An 18,381-nucleotide genomic window follows, 5' to 3' on the forward strand; every position below is an offset into this window, starting at 1 on the left:
CCAAGCAAACACAAAAAAAAAAACCTGAAGGACTGGACACGAACACGCGTTCACAATCCAACCTCCCATTTGTAACATTGTGGGAAAATCGTTTCCGTCTTACCAACTTACGACACGGTTTGCGTCGTCAGCCCCAGGACTGCCTGTATCGCATGTATATGACCCCTGGGTTTATGCCTATCTGATCAAAGCCCTCGATTACGTCAACCCTCAACTTTCTGAAGGTTATGGAACCCCGACAGTGCAGGAGGCTATTCGGCCCATCGAGTCTCCACCCGCCCTTAAAAAGAGCACTCCTCTTAAGCCCATGCCTCCACCCTATTCCCGTGACCCCACTTAACCTTTTGGACACTAAGGGACAATTTAGCACGGCAAATCCACCTAACCTGCACATCTTTGGACACTAAGGGGCAATTTAGCACGGCCAATCCACCTAACCTGCACATCTTGGGACACTAAGGGGCAATTTAGCACGGCCAATCCACCTAACCTGCACATCTTGGGACACTAAGGGACAATTTAGCACGGCCAATCCACCTAACCTGCACATCTTTGGACACTAAGGGGCAATTTAGTACGGCCAATCCCCCTAACCTGCACATCTTTGGACACTAAGGGGCAATTTAGCACGGCCAATCCACCTAACCTGCCCATCTTTGGTCACTAAGGGACAATTTAGCAAGGCCAATCCACCTAACCTCCACATCTTTGGACACTAGGGGACAATTTAGCACGGCCAATCCACCTAACCTGCACATCTTTGGTCACTAAGGGGCAATTTAGCACGGCCAATCCACCTAACCTGCTCAGCTTTGGACACTAAGGGACAATTTAGCACGGCCAATCTACCTAACCTGCACATCTTTGAACTGTGGGAGGAACCGGAGCACCCGGAGGAAACCCACGCAGGTACGGGGAGAACGTGCAGACTCCGCACAGATAGTCACGCAAGCCGGGAATCAGAGTTATGTTTCATTGAACCACATGATCATTAACAGGCTGAACAAAGTCTACCAGACCTGGCTCAGGAATCTGGGTGGTGACGTTAGCGAGGGCACAGCTGGGCTGCAGATGTTACGATGTCGCTTCAGTTATTATGTCTAATTGCTGAGTTGCAATTCCGAGGCCACAGAATGCACTCGGGAGCTAGTTTTGAAAATACACTTACAGGGAGCGAGCGGAACATCTCAAGCAAGCTGGAGGGGCGCCTGATGGATAAGGCAAGTCGTTTGAGATAATGGAGTGTCCGCAAATCACTGTCTTTTTAATGAACTTAATTAAACAAGGTTACTGAATCTTGGCAGATCAGATTCCCATCAATATTCCGGCAGAAACCGAGAACGCGCAAACGATGGGATGGGTAAGGTCGCATTGCGATGGGCAATTGGGCAAATTTGCAGCAAGGTACATCTCAATTATCTATCCCGCAGGAAATCATATTAAAGTAACAGTAGACATTACCCAGTTACCCACAAACACTGTACCTACCCAGTGCCCCAGCGCCACCCCCACCCCCGCACACGGCTATATTATTCAAAATCTTGTCATTGTGCGCAGGTCTTCTATAACCTCCGGTTGTCAAAATGCCAGGTCACATCTTGACACAGAAACATGAAAATAGAAGCAGGAGGCCATTCGGCCCTTCGAGCCTGCTCCGCCATTCGTTATGATCATGGCTGATCAGTAAGTTCAATGTCCTTATCTCACCTCTCCCCCCCCCCCCCCCAACCCCCTCCCCCCATATCCCTTGATCCCTTTAGCCCCAAGAGCTGTATCTAATACCTTCTTGAAATTACACAACATTTTGGCCTCAACTACTTTCTGTGGTAGCGAATTCCACAGATTCACCACTCGCTGGGTGAAGAAATCTCTCCTCACCTCAGTCCTAAAAGGTTTACCCCTTATCCTCAAACTATGACCCCTAGTTCTGGACTCCCCCGAACATTCTTTCTCAATCTACCCTGTCTAATCCTGTTAGAATTTTATAGGTTTCTATGAGATCCCCTCTCACTGTTCTTTTTTTAAAAATTTAGAATACCCAAATATTTTTTTTCCAATGAAGGGGCAATTTGGAGTGCCAAATCCACCTAGCCTGCACATTTTTTGGGTTGTGGGGGTGAAACCCACGCAGACACGGGCAGAACGTGCAAACTCCACACGGACAGTGACCCAGGGCCGGGATTCGAACCCGGGTCCTCGGCGCCGCAGTCCCAGTGTTAAACACTGCACCACCGTGCTGCCCTCCCTCTCTTCTAAAACGCCAATGAATATAATCCTAACTGACTTAGTCTCTCCTCGTATGACAGTCCCGCCATCCCAGGAATCAGTCTGGTAAACCCTCGCTGCACTCCCTCCACAGCAAGACCATCCTTCCTCAGATGAGGACACCAAAACTGCCCACAATACTCCAGGTGTGGCCTCACCAATGCCATATACAAATGCAGTAAAACATCCCTATTCCTGTACTCAAACCCTCTCGCTATGAAGGCCAACATACCATTTGCCGTCTTTACTGCCTGCTGTAGTTGCACGCTTACTTTCAGCAACTGATTCACGAAGACACCAAGGTCTCACTGTGTGGCCACCTCTCAATTTAAGTCAACACTGAATAATGACTGTCTGCTTATAGAAAATACAGCACAGAACAGGCCCTTCGGCCCACGATGTTGTGCCGAACCTTTGTCCTAGATTAATCATAGATTATCATTGAATTTACAGTGCAGAAGGAGGCCATTCGGCCCTTTGAGTCTGCACCGGCTCTTGGAAAGAGTACCCTACCCAAACTCAACACCTCCACCCAACACCAAGGGCAATTTGGACATTAAGGGCAATTTATCGTTGGCCAATTCACCTAACCCGCACATCTTTGGACTGTGGGAGGAAACCGGAGCACCCGGAGGAAACCCACGCAGACACGGGGAGGACGTGCAGACTCCGCACAGACAATGACCCAATCCGGAATCGAACCTGGGACCATGGAGCTGTGAAGCAATTGTGCTATGCACAATGCTACCGTGCTGCCCTTAAGAACAAATAAATCTACACTATATCATTTTACCATAATCCATGTACCTATCCAATAGCTGCTTGAAGGTCCCTAATGTTTCCGACTCAACTACTTCCACAGGCAGTGCATTCCATGCCCCCACTACTCTCTGGGTAAAGAACCTACCTCTGATATCCCTCCTATATCTTCCACCTTTCACCTTAAATTCATGTCCCCTTGTAATGGTGTGTTCCACCCGGGGAAAAAGTCTCTGACTGTCTACTCTATCTATTCCCCTGATCATCTTATAAACCTCTATCAAGTCGCCCCTCATCCTTCTCCGCTCTAATGAGAAAAGGCCTAGCACCCTCAACCTTTCCTCGTAAGACCTACTCTCCATTCCAGGCAACATCCTGGTAAATCTTCTTTGCACCTTTTCCAGAGCTTCCACATCCTTCCTAAAATGAGGCGACCAGAACTGTACACAGTACTCCAAATGTGGCCTTACCAAAGTTTTGTACAGCTGCATCATCACCTCACGGCTCTTAAATTCAATCCCTCTGTTAATGAACGCGAGCACACCATAGGCCTTCTTCACAGCTCTATCCACTTGAGTGGCAACTTTCAAAGATGTATGAACATAGACCCCAAGATCTCTCTGCTCCTCCACATTGCCAAGAACTCTACCGTTAACCCTGTATTCCGCATTCATATTTGTCCTTCCAAAATGGACAACCTCACACTTTTCAGGGTTAAACTCCATCTGCCACTTCTCAGCCCAGCTCTGCATCCTATCTATGTCTCTTTGCAGCCGACAACAGCCCTCCTTACTATCCACAACTCCACCAATCTTTGTATCGTCTGCAAATTTACTGACCCACCCTTATAGAAATGTTTCCAAAAGAAACCTTGTATGTAAACAATTGTCGGTCACAATTCGGTTGTCGGCTCTGTTCGCTCGGTGGAAAGGGTTTGAGAAATCTCTTTACCTCACCATCCTGTGTGCACTCTACCTGGATAACATGCTTATCAACCGGTCACGATAAACACCAAGAGTCAGTAAGTATAGAACTTGCTGATATCTATTCTTACGGACTCACACTTCAAGGAGCCATTTATTTCCCCTCCAGTTTTCTCCACTTCGTTCCAGGGTCCAGCCACCCCCCCCCCCCCCACCCCCCCCCCCCCCACCCCCCCCCCCCCCCCCCCCCCCGCTTCCCTGAAGTACCTAATCCACTCTCCCTCGATTAGGTCAATCAGTGAAAGTGTCCACCAGGCTGTCAAAGCGGCCGGTGACTTCTCGGCTAATGTCATCTCCCAGCTCAGCTGGACTGCCAATTGGGCGGCACGGCAGCACAGTGGTTAGCACTGTTGCCTCGCAGCTCCAGGGTCCCAGGTTCGACCCCCGGCTCGGGTCTCGGTCTGTGCGGAGTCTGCACGTTCTCCCCGGGTCGCGTGGGTTTCCTCCGGGTGCTTCGGTTTCCTCCCACGGGTCCCGAAAGACGAGCTTGTTGGGTGAATTGGACATTCTGAATTCTCCCTCAGTGTACCCGAACAGGCGCCGGAGTGTGGCGACTAGGGGCTTTTCACAGTAACTTCATTGCAGTGTTTTTAAAAATAAATTTTAGAGTACCCAATTCATTTTTTCCAATTAAGGGGCAATTTAGCGCGGCCAATCCACCTAGCCTGCACATCTTTGGGCTGTGGGGGCGAAACCCACGCAAACACAGGGAGAATGTGCAAACTCCACACGGACAGTGACCCAGAGCTGGGATCGAACCTGGGACCTCGGCGCCGTGAGGCAGCAGGACTAACTAATGTGTCACCGTGGAGCCCCCAAGTTCATTGCAGTGTCAATGAAATGAAATGAAAATCGCTTGTCACAAGTAGGCTTCAATGAAGTTACTGTGAAAAGCCCCTAGTCGCCACATTCCGGCACCTGTTCGGGGAGGCTGTTACGGGAATTGAACCGTGCTGCTGGCCTGGTCTGCTTTCAAAGCCAGCGATTTAGCCCTGTGCTAAACAGCCCCTATGTGCCTACTTGTGACAATAAAGATTATTATAGGAGCATGAACCTTGGCTGATTCTCTCAATGGCCAACATGGGGCGGGGAGGCCACTATGCTGTTCCAATCGCCACCCTCACAGAGCGACGACTGGTGTTTTACACTTTTCTCTGAAGTTATGAAGTGCGTCCGAGCAGCTCAAGGATCTGGAAGACACTCTGAAGACCCAAGTTTTGCCCCTTCCCGTCTGACCCACGCCGCACAACTTCTTACTCTTCACCCCTCCAAACCCTCCCGGTAAACTGGAACCCTAAATAGCACACCCCCCCCCCCCCCCAAACGCTCACAACCACTCCGGAACCCGAGCCGCTAAAGCCTCTCTCCGCTTACCTGCAATATTCCCACCAGTTCCGGGTTGTGCTTGTCAAGGGCGATGTCGAAGGCGTTTTTATCGAACTTGCTCAAAGCGTGAACGTCGGCCCCATATTTTAACAAAATCTCCACCACCTCGCGGTGGTCGTGCTCCACCGCCCAGTGCAGAGCTGTCATCTTCAACATGTCCTTAGCATTTATGTCCGCGTTGTTCTGCGTCAGGAGCGAGGGGAAGGGAAAAAGAAACAGCATTTTTACAGAGTCGAATCAACGAGGCAGCCTGCAGTCACTGAGACCGAAGCGACGTCTGGTGACCCGGCCAGGGGGGGGGGGAAGAACAGGAGTAGGCAGGCCCTTGAGCCCATGCCACCTTTCACTTTGATCGTGGTTCATCAACTCGGTTTACCCGCCTTTGCTTAATATCCTCAGACAGCACTACCCAACAAAAATCCACCCATCTCAGCCCTGAACGTTTTATTTCCCTCAGCATCCACAGTAAGGCTTAAAATCCTGGGTTCGTGTGTGAGAGACTGCTGCAGTCATGTTTTTAAAGTATCCCAATTTGAAAGGCAAGTACATTTTGGCAGCAATTAAAAAGCTTGGGCGAATGGAACTTGGTTTTGATCAATGGGATCCCCTGTGGAGTTCATTCGGTTTCAGCTCGGCAAGATGTTGTCGTTGTCGGGCATTTTGAGAAGGCAGTTCAGTTCTGAGCTGAACGAGGCCGTGCCCAGAAGTCGAGCAGTTTTGCTCTCTCCGCAGTTCAGTTAAAAGAGATTAACGGTCTTTGAAGCAGTGCAGACTTGTCCGAGGACAAGGGGGAGCTGAAACAAGCGGAGAAACGTTACTGAAGACATACAGCCAGAGTTTCTGCATGGGCCTGACAGGGGCTTTTCTTTAAAGCAGTGTCAAGAGATCGCTCTTTCTCAAGAAACATCTTCGTAAAGCAAGTATTCCTGAGTGCCAGTGGTATTTAACAGTGGATTAAGAGCCGAGACGGTTTTCTTCCTTGTTGTTTAAGTGGGAATAAAGATAGCAGTTAAGGGTATTCCATTCACTATGTATGGGGTAATTGTAAGCTATTTTCTGGTGTGATGTGGAAGATTTTAATACTGTGTTAGCAGTACAGTTTGTTTTAATATACCATATTCCTATTTCTTTGTGTAATCACTTCCGGAACGAGGTATCCTTTCCTCACAGTCTTACAACACGAAAATGAATATTAGGTTTCTGTCCAGTATCCTAGCCCCAGTTGGGGTCTGGTCATAATACCTATCAAATCGCTTAACTGTTTTAAACACCTCGGTTATAGAACATAGAACATTACAGCGCAGTACAGGCCCTTCGGCCCTCGATGTTGCGCCGACCTGTGAAACCACTCTAAAGCCCATCTACACTATTCCCTTGTCGTCCATTTGTCTATCCAATGACCATTTGAATGTCCTTAGTGTTGGCGAGTCCACTACTGTTGCAGGCATTCCACGCCCTTGCTACTCTTACTACTAGGTCAAGAATCTACCCATGATATCTGTCCTATATCTATCTCCCCTCAATTTAAAGCTATGTCCCCTCGTGCTAGACATCACCACCTTTGGAAAAAGGCTCTCACTGTCCACCCTATCTAATCCTCCGATCATCTTGTATGCCTCAATTAAGTCACCTCTTAACCTTCTTCTCTCTAACGAAAACAGCCTCAAGTCCCTCAGCCTTCCCTCATAAGATCTTCCCTCCATACCAGGCAACATTCTGGTAAATCTCCTCTGCACCCTTTCCAATGCTTCCACATCCTTCCGATAATGCGGTGACCAGAATTGCACGCAATACTCCAAACGCGGCCACACCAGAGTTTTGTACAGCTGCAACATGACCTCATGGCTCCGAAACTCAATCCCTCTACCAATAAAAGCTAACACACCGTACGCCTTCTTAACAACCCTCTCAACCTGGGTGGCAACTTTCAGGGATCTATGTACATGGACACCGAGATCTCTCTGCTCATCCACACTACCAAAAATCTTACCATTAGCCCAGTACTCTGTCTTCCTGTTATTCCTTCCAAAACGAATCACCTCACACTTCTCTACATTAAACTCCATTTGCCACCTCTCAGCCCAGCTCTGCAGCTTATCTATGTCCCTCGTAACTTGGAACATCCTTCTGCACTGTCCACAACTCCACCAACTTTAGTGTCATCTGCAAATTTACTCACCCATCCTTCTACGCCCTCCTCCAGGTCATTTATAAAAATGACAAACAGCAGTGGCCCCAAAACAGATCCTTGTGGTACACTAGTAACTGGACTCCAGTCTGAACATTTCCCATCAACCACCACCCTTTGTCTTCTTCCAGCTAGCCAATTTCTGAAAACTGCTAAATCACCCTGAATCCCATGCCTCTGTATTTTCTTCAATAGCCTACCGTGGGGAACCTTATCAAACGCTTTACTGAAATCCATATACACCACATCAACTGCTTTACCCTCATCCACCTGTTTGGTCACCTTCTCAAAGAATTCAATAAGGTTTGTGAGGCATGACCTACCCTTCACAAAACCGTGTTGACTATCTCTAATCAAATTATTCCTTTCCAGATGATTATACATCCTATCTCTTATAAACCTTTCCAAGACTTTGCCCACAACAGACGTAAGGTTCACTGGTCTATAGTTACCCTGGTTGTCTCTACTCCATTTCTTGAACAAGGGGACATTTGCTATCCTCCAGTCTTCTGCCACTATTCCTGTAGACAAAGATGGCTTAAAGATCAAAGCCAAAGGCTCAACAATCTCCTCCCTAACTTCCCAGAGAATCCTAGGATAAATCCCATCCAGCCCAGGGGACTTATCTCTTTTCACACTTTCCAGAATTGCTAACACCTCCTCCTTATGAACCTCAAGCCCTTCTCGTCTAGTAGCCTGAATCTCAGTATTCTCCTCGACAACATTGTCCTTTTCCTGTGTGAATACTGACAAAAAATATTCATTTAGCACCTCTCCTATCTCCTCGGACTCCACGCACAACTTCCCACTACTGTCCTTGACTGGCCCTACTCTTACCCTAGTCATTTTTTTATTCCTGACATATCTATAGAAAGCTTTAGGGTTATCCTTGATCCTACCTGCCAAAGACTTCTCATGTCCCCTCCTGGCTCTTCTTAGCTCTCTCTTTAGGTCCTTCCTTGCTAATTTGTAACTCTCGAGCGCCCTAATTGAACCTTCACGTCTCATCTTTACATAAGCCTCCTTCTTCCTCATGACAAGTGTTTCAACTGCTTTAGTAAACCACGGTTCCCTCGCTCGACCACATCCTCCCTGCCTGACAGGTATATACTTATCAAGGATACGCAGTAGCTGTTCCTTGAACAAGCTCCATATTTCCATTGTGCCCATCCCCTGCAGTTTTCCTCTCCATCCAATGCATCCTAAGTCTTGCCTCATCGCATCATAATTGCCTTTCCCCCAGATATAACTCTTGCCCTGCGGTATATACCTATCCCTTTCCATCACTAAAGTAAACTTAATCGAATTGTGGTCACTATCACCAAAGTGCTCACCTACCTCCAAATCTAACACCTGTCCTGGTTCATTACCCAGTACCAAATCCAATATGGTTTTGCCTCTCGTTGGCCTATCTACATACTGCGTCAGGAAACCCTCCTGTACACACGGGACAAAATCGAACCCATCTAAAGTACTCGAACTATAGCGTTTCCAGTCAATATTTGGAAAGTTAAAGTCCCCCATAACAACTACCCTGTTGCTTTCACTCCTATCCAGAATCATCTTTGCAATCCTTTCCTCTACATCTCTGGAACTTTTCGGAGGCCTATAGAAAGCCCCTAACAGGGTGACCTCTCTTTTCCTGTTTCTAACCTCAGCCCATACTACCTCAGTAGACGAGTCCTCATCAAACGTTCTTTCTGCCACCGTAATACTGTCCTTGACTAACAATGCCACCCCTCCCCTTCTTTTACCACCTTCCCTGAGCTTACTGAAATATCTAAACCCCGGCACCTGCAACAACCATTCCTGTCCCTGCTCTATCCATGTCTCCGAAACGGCCACAACATCGAAGTCCCAGGTACCAACCCATGCCGCAAGTTCACCCACCTTAATCCGGATGCTCCTGGCATTGAAGTAGACACACTTTAAACCACCTTCCTGTCTACCGGTACACGCCTGCAACTTTGAAGCCTTACTCATGACCTCACTACTCTCAACCTCCTGTATACAGGAGCTACAATTCAGGTTCCCAATTCAGGTTAGCTCACACAGCAACTCAAAGGAGTATAAACCAGGTTTATGGAACCAGTTTTCATAATTTAATTGTTGAGCATGGAGAGGAAAACAAAGGTAGTTTTAAGGGAATTAGATTTAGTGTCATAGTGTCGTACAGGGAAGGAAAGGCCCTTCGGCCCATCGAGTGTGCACCAACAATAACTACCCCTAATCCCGTGCTAATCCCACGTATCAGCACTTAAGCATTAGAAATAAGGTTTGGTTTTAAATGTGGTCAATTTAATGTTTCTGTGCCTGGAAGGGTAAAACCGATAGTTAGATTCATGCTGAACAAAGGTGTTTGGATGTGTGAAGGGTTGGTTAAGTTCCAACTGTGTTTCTATTGTGCTTAGAGAGGACTATGGCATGAAGAATAAATAGTGGAAGAAAGACGTTACTTAGCAACAGGAGGCCACTTTCCAAGGGGGAAGGGCTTTCCTTTGTTCTTAGTTTTAAAAAAATTTTAGAGTACCCAATTCATTTTTTCCAATTAAGGGGCAACTTTAGCGTGTTCAATCCACCTACCTTGCACATCTTTAGGGTTGTGGGGGTGAAACCCACGCAAACACGGGGAGAATGTGCAAACTCCACACGGACAGTGACCCAGAGCCGGGATCGAACCTGGGACCTCGGCACCGTGAGACTGCAGTGCTACCACTGCGCTGCCCTTGTTCTTAGTTTTAACTGGAAGCCAGAGCAGTTGGAGGCAGGACCTCGGGCAGTGAACATCTCTTCATCCTGCCAGAAGAAAGACGGGACAGGATGTAAGCTGCCAAGAGGCGGGCAGACTTCCTGAAGTACAAGTTACAACCAGGGAATTGGGACAGAAAGAACATTTACGACACCCGAAGTTAAAAGAACAGAGACCAAGGTATTGTTCAGAATGATTCAAGGAAGTGTTGAGTTAGAGAGACAATTGAAGTAACTAGATTTAAAGTAGGAAAGCAGACTTCAGAGGTTGATGAAACGTTTGATGTCATTTTAATACAGTCTGGGAATCGAGAATGAAAGCAATTGCGAGCAGTTTGCACAGCAGGCAAGATGAAGAAATCCTAAAGGGGTTGGTGCAAAATCCTGGATTGGATTGGCTGTTAAAAGTGGCGTGGAAGCTTTGTTTAAATGTGTTATTTGAAAATACCTTGTCTGGATTTTGGAAACCAAACCGCCAAAGGAAAGTCAACTTATGAGAGAAGAGCTTCAAGTGTGTTTTTGGGAGTGGAGTTTGGAAACTTACACGTGACAATCATCTGGGGGGGAGAGAGATTCTGCAGGAGACAGCCACTTGGGGTTCAGATGGAGAGTGTATGTGCCCAATTACCTTCTGTGCTTAAAACGGACATTGCGTTAATGAGACCATGTTAATCCCCAAAACCTGTGAATAATTGTTAAGCTAAGGGGGGGGAGCATTGCATCATAATCCAACTTTTTCATGTTTCTTTCCCTCTGAAATTTAGAGTACCCAATTTTTAATTTTTTTTCCAATCAAGGGGCAATTTAGCGCGGCCAATCCACCTACCCTGCACACCTTTGGGTTGTGGGGCTGAGACCCACGCAGACACGGGGAGAATGTGCAAACTCCACGCGGACAGTGATCTGGGGGCCGGGATCAAACCTGGGCCCTCGGCGGCGTGAGGCAGCAGGGCTAACCCACTGCGCCGCCGTGCTGGCCTTCCCTGTCCAGTTATAACGTCAACTGGGACTGTAACAGCCCTGATATATTATGGTGAATTTGTATGGGTACGCAGTACACTTTCCCCAAGATTCGGGGCTGGAAACTGAACGCGCTACTCCAAATGGCGTCTGACCAACTTCCTCACTTTTCAATTCTCGAAATGCAAAAGGCAACAGACCCGGTAGGTGTTTAGATTGCTTTTCATACCAGTGCACTAGCCTTTTCTGTTCTGTGCACATGGATACAAAAGGAAGAATGGCGTGACCCCCCCCCCCCCCCCACCCTACAGTGAACAAATGTTTTTTTTTTAATTTAGAGTACCCAATTATATTTTTTTCCCAAATAAGGGGCAATTTAGCGTGGCCAATCCGCCTAACCTGCACATCTTTGGGTTGTGGGGGCGAAAACCAGGGGGGCACAGTCGCAGAATAAGGGGATTTATTTATAAATGGTCGGCCATTTAAGACTGAATCATAGAATCTCGACAGTGCCGACGCAGGCCACTCGGCCCATCGAGTCGTCAACGATCCACTCTGCATGATACCCGTGACATAACCGGCACATCCTTGGACACTTGAGGAGCAATTTATCACGGCCGATCCACCTATCCTGCACCTCATTGGACTGTGGGGGTGGGGGGGGAGAGAGAGAGAACCAGAGCACCCGGAGGAAACCCACCCAGTCACGTGGAGGACGTGCAAACTCCACACGGACAGTGACCCGGGGCCGGGATTCGAACCTGGGACCTCGGCGCCGTGAGGCAGCAGCGCCACGTGTCGCCCATGTTGAACAAACATAACGGCGTCTTTCAAATTGAACCCAGGGCAGTTTCAGGCGCGGGTTTACGGGAAAAGGTGGGGTACAACATTAACTGACACTACTCCCTTTCCACATTTCTAACCAATAAGACGTTTAGCAGCCTCTCGGTGCCTAAGAAATAGCAGGAGTAGGCCATTCGAGCCCGCCTCAATGAGGTACTAGCTGACTAACGCCAACACCATTTTCCCGCTCTATCCCCCTTGATCTTTTGGACATGCAAAAATCTATCAACCCCACTCTTGGACACACTCAACGGGAGAGAATTCCAAATATTCAGCAATCTCTCGGAGTGCAGCGATTCCTTCTCAGCTCTGCTCGGGGCGGCACAGCGGTTAGCACTGCTGCCTCACAGCGCCAGGGACCCGGGTTCGATTCCGGCCTCGGGTGACAGCCCACCTGTGTGGAGTTTGCACGTTCTCCAAGCGACTGGGTGGGTTTCCTCCGGGGGCTCTGATTCTCCCCGCTCCCCCCCCACAGTCCAATGAGGTGCAGGATAGGTGGATCGGCCGTGATAAATTGCTCCTCAAGTGTCCAAGGATGTGCCGGTTATGTCATGGGTATCGGGCAGAGTGGATCGTTGCCGACTCGATGGGCCGAGTGGCCTGCGTCGGCACTGCCGAGATTCTATGATTCAGTCTTAAATGGCCGACCATTTATAAATAAATCCCCTTATTCTGAGACTGTCCCCCCCTGGTTCTAGGCTCACCAGTCAGGGGAAAAATCCTTCCGACACCTACCCTGTTGAGCCCTGTAATAACTTTGTACCTTTGATTGAGATCACCTCTCATTCTCTGAAACTCCAGCGAATAAAGGTCCGGTCTATCTAATCTTTCCTCATAAGACAATCCCAGGAATTAATTTAGTGAACCTGCGATGCACTCCCTCTCTGGCAAGTATATATTGCCTGGGGCAAGGAAACCCAAACTGCACACAACACACGCAAAGCTCTATATAATGGCAGTCAGACACAGTTACTCCTTTACTCAAATCCCCTTGTCGTAAAGGCCCGCTTGTCATTTTCCTTCTTAATTGCTCGCTGTATGTGCATTAGATTTCAGCCACTCCTAAACAAGCTCACCCGGTGATGCTGAAGGCTCCCCAGCCCCTCTCCGTTTCAGAAACACTCTGTATTTCTGTTCTCCTTACCAATGCAAAGAGCCTCAGATTTCTCCACATTGTATTCCGCTTGCCAAATTTCTTAATCCCCCGCTTCCATCGATATAGATCGTGACTGAGCTGGAAGCCAAAGCACTGCTCCTTGAGCTACTCGCTAGTCACAAGCCTGTCACCCTGAAAATGACCCACTTATTCATACTTTTTAAAACCCGTTAACCTCATCACTTGAAAATGACACCGTATTTACAGCACAGAAACAGGCCATTCGGGCCCTCTCTTCTACACTGGTGTTTGTGCTCCGCAAGCGCCTCCTGCTATCCTACCTTAATCCCTTTCTCCCTCACGTGTTTATCCAGCTTTCCCCTTAAATCCACCTCTGCTCTTCGCCTCCAGCACTCCCTGTGGGAGCGAGTCCCACATTCTCTCCTTCCCCCACCTCACTCTCTGGTAAAGATGTTTCTCCTTAATGGATTTATTAGTGACTGTGGCGTATTGAAGGTCCCCTAGTTCTGGTATCCCAATGCCTACAAGTGGAAACATCTTCTCCATGTCTACCCTATCAGCAGTTTCTTTTTTAAAATAAATTTTAGAGTACCCAATTATTATTATGGTTTCCAATTAAGGGGCAATTTAGCGTGGCCAATCCACCTAGCCTGCACATCCTTGGGTTGTGGGGGTGAGACCCACGCAGACACGGGGAGAATGTGCAAACTCCACACGGACAGTGCTCCGGGGCCGGAATTCTGCCAGCAGTTTCAAAGACCCTGACCAAGTCATTCATTCCTCTCAGTCCGTCTAACGTAACAAGAGCAGGGCCTAACGAACCCTTGTTTAAGTTTTCCTGGTGGATAGAACCTTTCAGCCTTGGCATCACTCCAGTCAGTTTCTTTTCGCGGGCGGCACGGCGGCGCAGTGGTTAGCACTGCTGCCTCACGGCGCCGAGGTCCCGGGTTCGATCCCGGCCCTGGGTCACTGTCCGTGTGGAGTTTGCACATTCTCCCCCGTGTCTGCGTGGGTTTCGCCCCCACAACCCAAATATGTGCAGGGTAGGTGGATTGACCGCGCTAAATTGCCCCTTAATTGGAAAAAAATTAATTGGGTACTCTAAATTTTTTAAATAAAGTTTCTTTTCGAATCGCCCCGGACTTTTACACAACATGGAGCCCCCAAACTATTTTCGGCAAGACGAAATGTGAACTGCCCACGGTCAGATACCAGTTAAGTGTAGCCTTTTCTGTTTTTTTAATTCCACCTCTCTCGAAAGGAATCCCTGTGCCAGGTCTGCTTTCTCTGAACGGCCTTATTAACCTGCCCTGCAGGCGAGTCCTTTGATAATGTGTGGGGCGGATAGTGGTTAGCACTGTCGCTTCACATTGCCAGGGGTCCCAGGTTCGATTCCCCGCTGGGTCACTGTCTGTGCGGTGACTGCACGTTCTCCCCGTGTCTGCGTGGGTTTCCTCCGGGCGCTCCGGTTTCCTCCCGCAAGTCCCGAAAGACGTGCTTGTTAGGGGAATTGGACATTCTGAATTCTCCCTCTGTGTACCCGAACAGGCGTCGGAATGTGGCGACGAGGGGATTTTCACAGCAACTTCACTGCAGTGTTAATGTCAGCCTACTTGCGACACTAATAAAGAACATTATTATTTTTAGTGACGTACCTCCCACCCCAGGGTAAAATGCAACCAGTTGACGAGTCACCCCAACATCACCTCTTTGCAAATAGGTTTATAGCATCTCTGCCCCCATCAACCATCCTGCGAGGGATCACCCAGCTTGGAGCGGAGGAAGACGGGGCTGGTAACACATACTTGATGCTGAGGAACAGGAGCGGCAGGAGATCAAACGGATCTTCCGGGTGCTTGGCTGACCTGCCTCGGCATTGCCAAGGGTGGCGGTTTGGTTTTGGATGAGGGGCACCGCGGTCCTGACCTTTTTTTTTTGTTTGCTTGCTCAAAAATCTAGGCCAGGGCTCTCGTGGACAGACTTCTACCGGGAGATTACCCTGATCAACAGCTCCACGATGTTGGCGTGGCCCTCGGCTGCTGCCATGTGTAGCGGCGTCCTGTCGACTTTGGTTCGGGCGTCCCGGCTAACTCCTGCTCGGAGGAGGACTTCTGCGGTGGAGTAATGGCCATACTGGGCTGCAAGGTGAAGAGGGGATGTGCCAAGCTGGGGGAAGAGGAGAACGATACATCAAATTTCATTACAGCAAGACATGCCCAGAGATAAATGGTGCAATCTGGTGGGGTGTGCCTCCAACAACGTTTGCTAGAATAGATCAACGGGAGTACTTTGCTACGTGAGGATTGCCGAGTTTAAAGGAAGTCCACTTTCTCCCTCCCACTCTTGCTGGGGAAGCAGCTCACAAACACCCAGCCATTCTTCCTGCAGTGCCCATCCTGGGGTGACCGTCAATTCAACCACAGAGGGCGGAACAGGAAGACGCCACCCCAGCCCACACCTGACTGAATTCCTTGTTCGGACGTGGACAATGCAGGCGAGACCACATTTATTCATTTCCCATTGCCGTTTGGCCACGAGGCCGTTGGTGTCGAGCATCGTCACGTTGGCAGGCTGTGTCTAGTGCGGCGTCGCAAGGATCGGAGTTAGCACTGTTGCTCCACGGCGCCAGGGTCCCCGGGTTCGATTCCCGTCTTGGGTCACTGTCTGTGCGGAGTCTGCACGTTCTCCCCCGTGTCTGCAAGGGTTTCCTCCGGGGGCTCCGGTTTCCTCCCACAAGTCCCGAAAGACGTGCTTGTTCGGTGAATTGGACATTCCGAATTCTCCCTCCCAGGCGCCGGAATGTGGCAACGAGGGGATTGTCACAGTAACTTCATTGCAGCCGACTTGTGACGCTGATAAAGATTATTATTAATCCTCAGACTTTGCTGTTGTCACTAATTAATGGCCCTGCTTCTTTCTGCGGCCTTCTCCTGCTCCTTTATCCGGTGAGTTTTTTTTTTCAATTTCCCCATCTTTCCATTTCGTGTCCCTTCCTGTACCGGCCCTGGCTTCAAAACTTTAACTGGCCTTTTATTTGCCCAACTCTCCCACCCCCTCCCCAAACCCTTTTTTATCCCCCTCTTGTGTTTCGAAGATAAACGCTCCCCCCCCCCCATACCCTTTTTTATCCCCCTCTTGTGTTTCGAAGATAAACGCTTCCCCCCCCCCCCCCCCCACCCATTTTATACACCCAAGATCTGCTCTCCTAAAGTTTGGCTGCTTGTTTATTCGACCCTTAAATTGAACAACTTGCTTATCACTACAGCACCTTCACCGCCCATCCCCACAGCACCTTCACCGCCCATCCCCAGATTTCCTCGCTCGGTTAGTTCCGAACAGTCTTTCACCTGGAGGGTTCCCTTGCTGACTGTTTAAGAGGAGACTCTTGAAGAACAGATCAATTCACTCAGACTGTCCCCAGCTTAAGCCCCAATCGACGTCGGGGAGATTAAACCCCCTTCCAGCGATTACAACCGCGGCTTTGGCACTGATCCTTCCCCTGCCCTTTGGGAACACCGGCGTGGAACGCCTTGCTATCGCCAGTCGTCCTCTTTTAACCAGCTTTCGGTGAGCCCCGGGATATCCATCTGCTCCCAGTTCACACCCGCATCTAACTCATCCCACTTCATTTCTCATGTGCGTGATATCCTCGTCTTCCTGGTTGCTTCCGCATTTACTTCCTAACTACAGGCAGCCCGAGATATGTGCTCCCAGAGTCCCGGAATATTCCTGGTCGGCAGCCAGACTGTTGTGGCCTGAGGTTTTACGGCACCACTTTCTCTTTCAGCGCTTCCTGTGGGTGGACCTCGTCTGAAGGCTGAACTCCCGTTTTTTTTCTTTCAAAAACAAACAAACAAGTTTACTGGCTACAAGATCCGCCTACCCAATCCGTGGTGAAGGGAGCGCCATTTGCCATTAACGTTCGCACTTCATCGTCTTGTCCTTTTCGAGCCGCCTCCAACAGCCTCTTCCCCAAATCCACCAGGGACATCTGGGAATTGCAGAAGGGACAAATAAAAACACATACAAACAGGCCAGTTAGTCACTAAACAGCTGGAGCGTGAGGCAATACAAGAAGTACCAGCGGTAATAAACAAAGCTCAGGCCATCCGCTAGCGGCTGTTGCACGGTTCAACGAGGGCGGAACTACTAACGGTTGTGGTCTCGGTCTTGTAAACCTCACGTCTTCGGCGCGTTTTTTCATAGAATTTACAGTGCAGAAGGAGGCCATTCGGCCCATTGACTCTGCACCAGCTCTTGGAAAGAGCACCCCACTTAATCTCACACCTCCACCCTATCCCCGTAACCCCACCTAACCCAGGGCAATTTAGCACGGCCAATCCACCTAACCCTGCACCATCTTCGGACTGTGGCAGGAAACCTGAGCACCCGGAGGAAACCCACGCAGACACGGGGAGAACGTGCAGACTCCGCACTGACTGTGACCCCAGCCGGGAATCGAACGCGGGACCCTGGAGCTGTGAAGCAGCTGTGCTAAACACTGCGCTACCGTTTTTGCCTCCAGCACTCTCTCAAGAGGTTCGATAATCATCAGCTTCCCCCAATGGTTTGGTGGGAGGCGCGGGGTGGGGGTGGGGTGGGGGGGGATGGGCACGAAGGCACCATAATTCAGGAGGGCCCCCAGTTTGACTTGTGGCCTGTTCGGACTTTCATGATGGACTGGGGTGCTGCGGAAGGGAAAATGAAATTTTCCCAGGCTTTCCACGACACTGGAGAATCGCACAGTGGCAGGAGGCGGCCAATGGGCCTATCGTGTCTGCACCGGCTCTCCGAGCGGGCATTATGACTTAGTGCCACTCCCCTCTCTCAGCACATGGTGTCTGCTCAAATAATCATCTAATGCCCTCCTGAATGCTTCGATTGAACCTGCCACGGCCACATTTCCAGGCAGCGGCCAAGGGGGAGATCTGATAGAGATGCTCAGGATCATGAGGGGGCTGGACAGAGTAGACAGGGAGAAACTGTTCCCCGCCTGTAAAGGGATCGAGAACGAGAGGGGGGGGGGGGGGCACAGGTTTTAAGTGATTTGCAAAGGAGCAAATACGATGCGAGGGAAAAAAACCTTTTCACACAGCGAGCGGTTCAGGTCTGGAATGCGCTGTGTGGAAATG

At 49.4% G+C, this 18,381-nt stretch overlaps 1 protein-coding gene across 4 annotated transcripts in view; it reads right to left on the reverse strand.

The window, feature by feature from the left end:
- LOC140402931 (GA-binding protein subunit beta-1-like) overlaps positions 1-18,381 on the reverse strand; it is a 66,434-nt gene that overhangs the window by 25,666 nt on the left and 22,387 nt on the right. For all 4 annotated transcript variants that reach the window (XM_072490573.1, XM_072490572.1, XM_072490574.1 and 1 more), the window contains exons 2-4: positions 17,133-17,240; positions 15,248-15,415; positions 5,382-5,576 (exon numbers count right to left, since the gene is read on the reverse strand). In XM_072490573.1, the coding sequence (XP_072346674.1) occupies positions 5,382-5,576; positions 15,248-15,415; positions 17,133-17,240 (471 nt within the window). The remainder of the gene's footprint in view (positions 1-5,381; positions 5,577-15,247; positions 15,416-17,132; positions 17,241-18,381) is intronic.

The sequence above is a fragment of the Scyliorhinus torazame genome, chromosome 26, assembly GCF_047496885.1.
Source record: "Scyliorhinus torazame isolate Kashiwa2021f chromosome 26, sScyTor2.1, whole genome shotgun sequence".
Classification (NCBI taxonomy): Eukaryota; Metazoa; Chordata; class Chondrichthyes; order Carcharhiniformes; family Scyliorhinidae; genus Scyliorhinus; species Scyliorhinus torazame.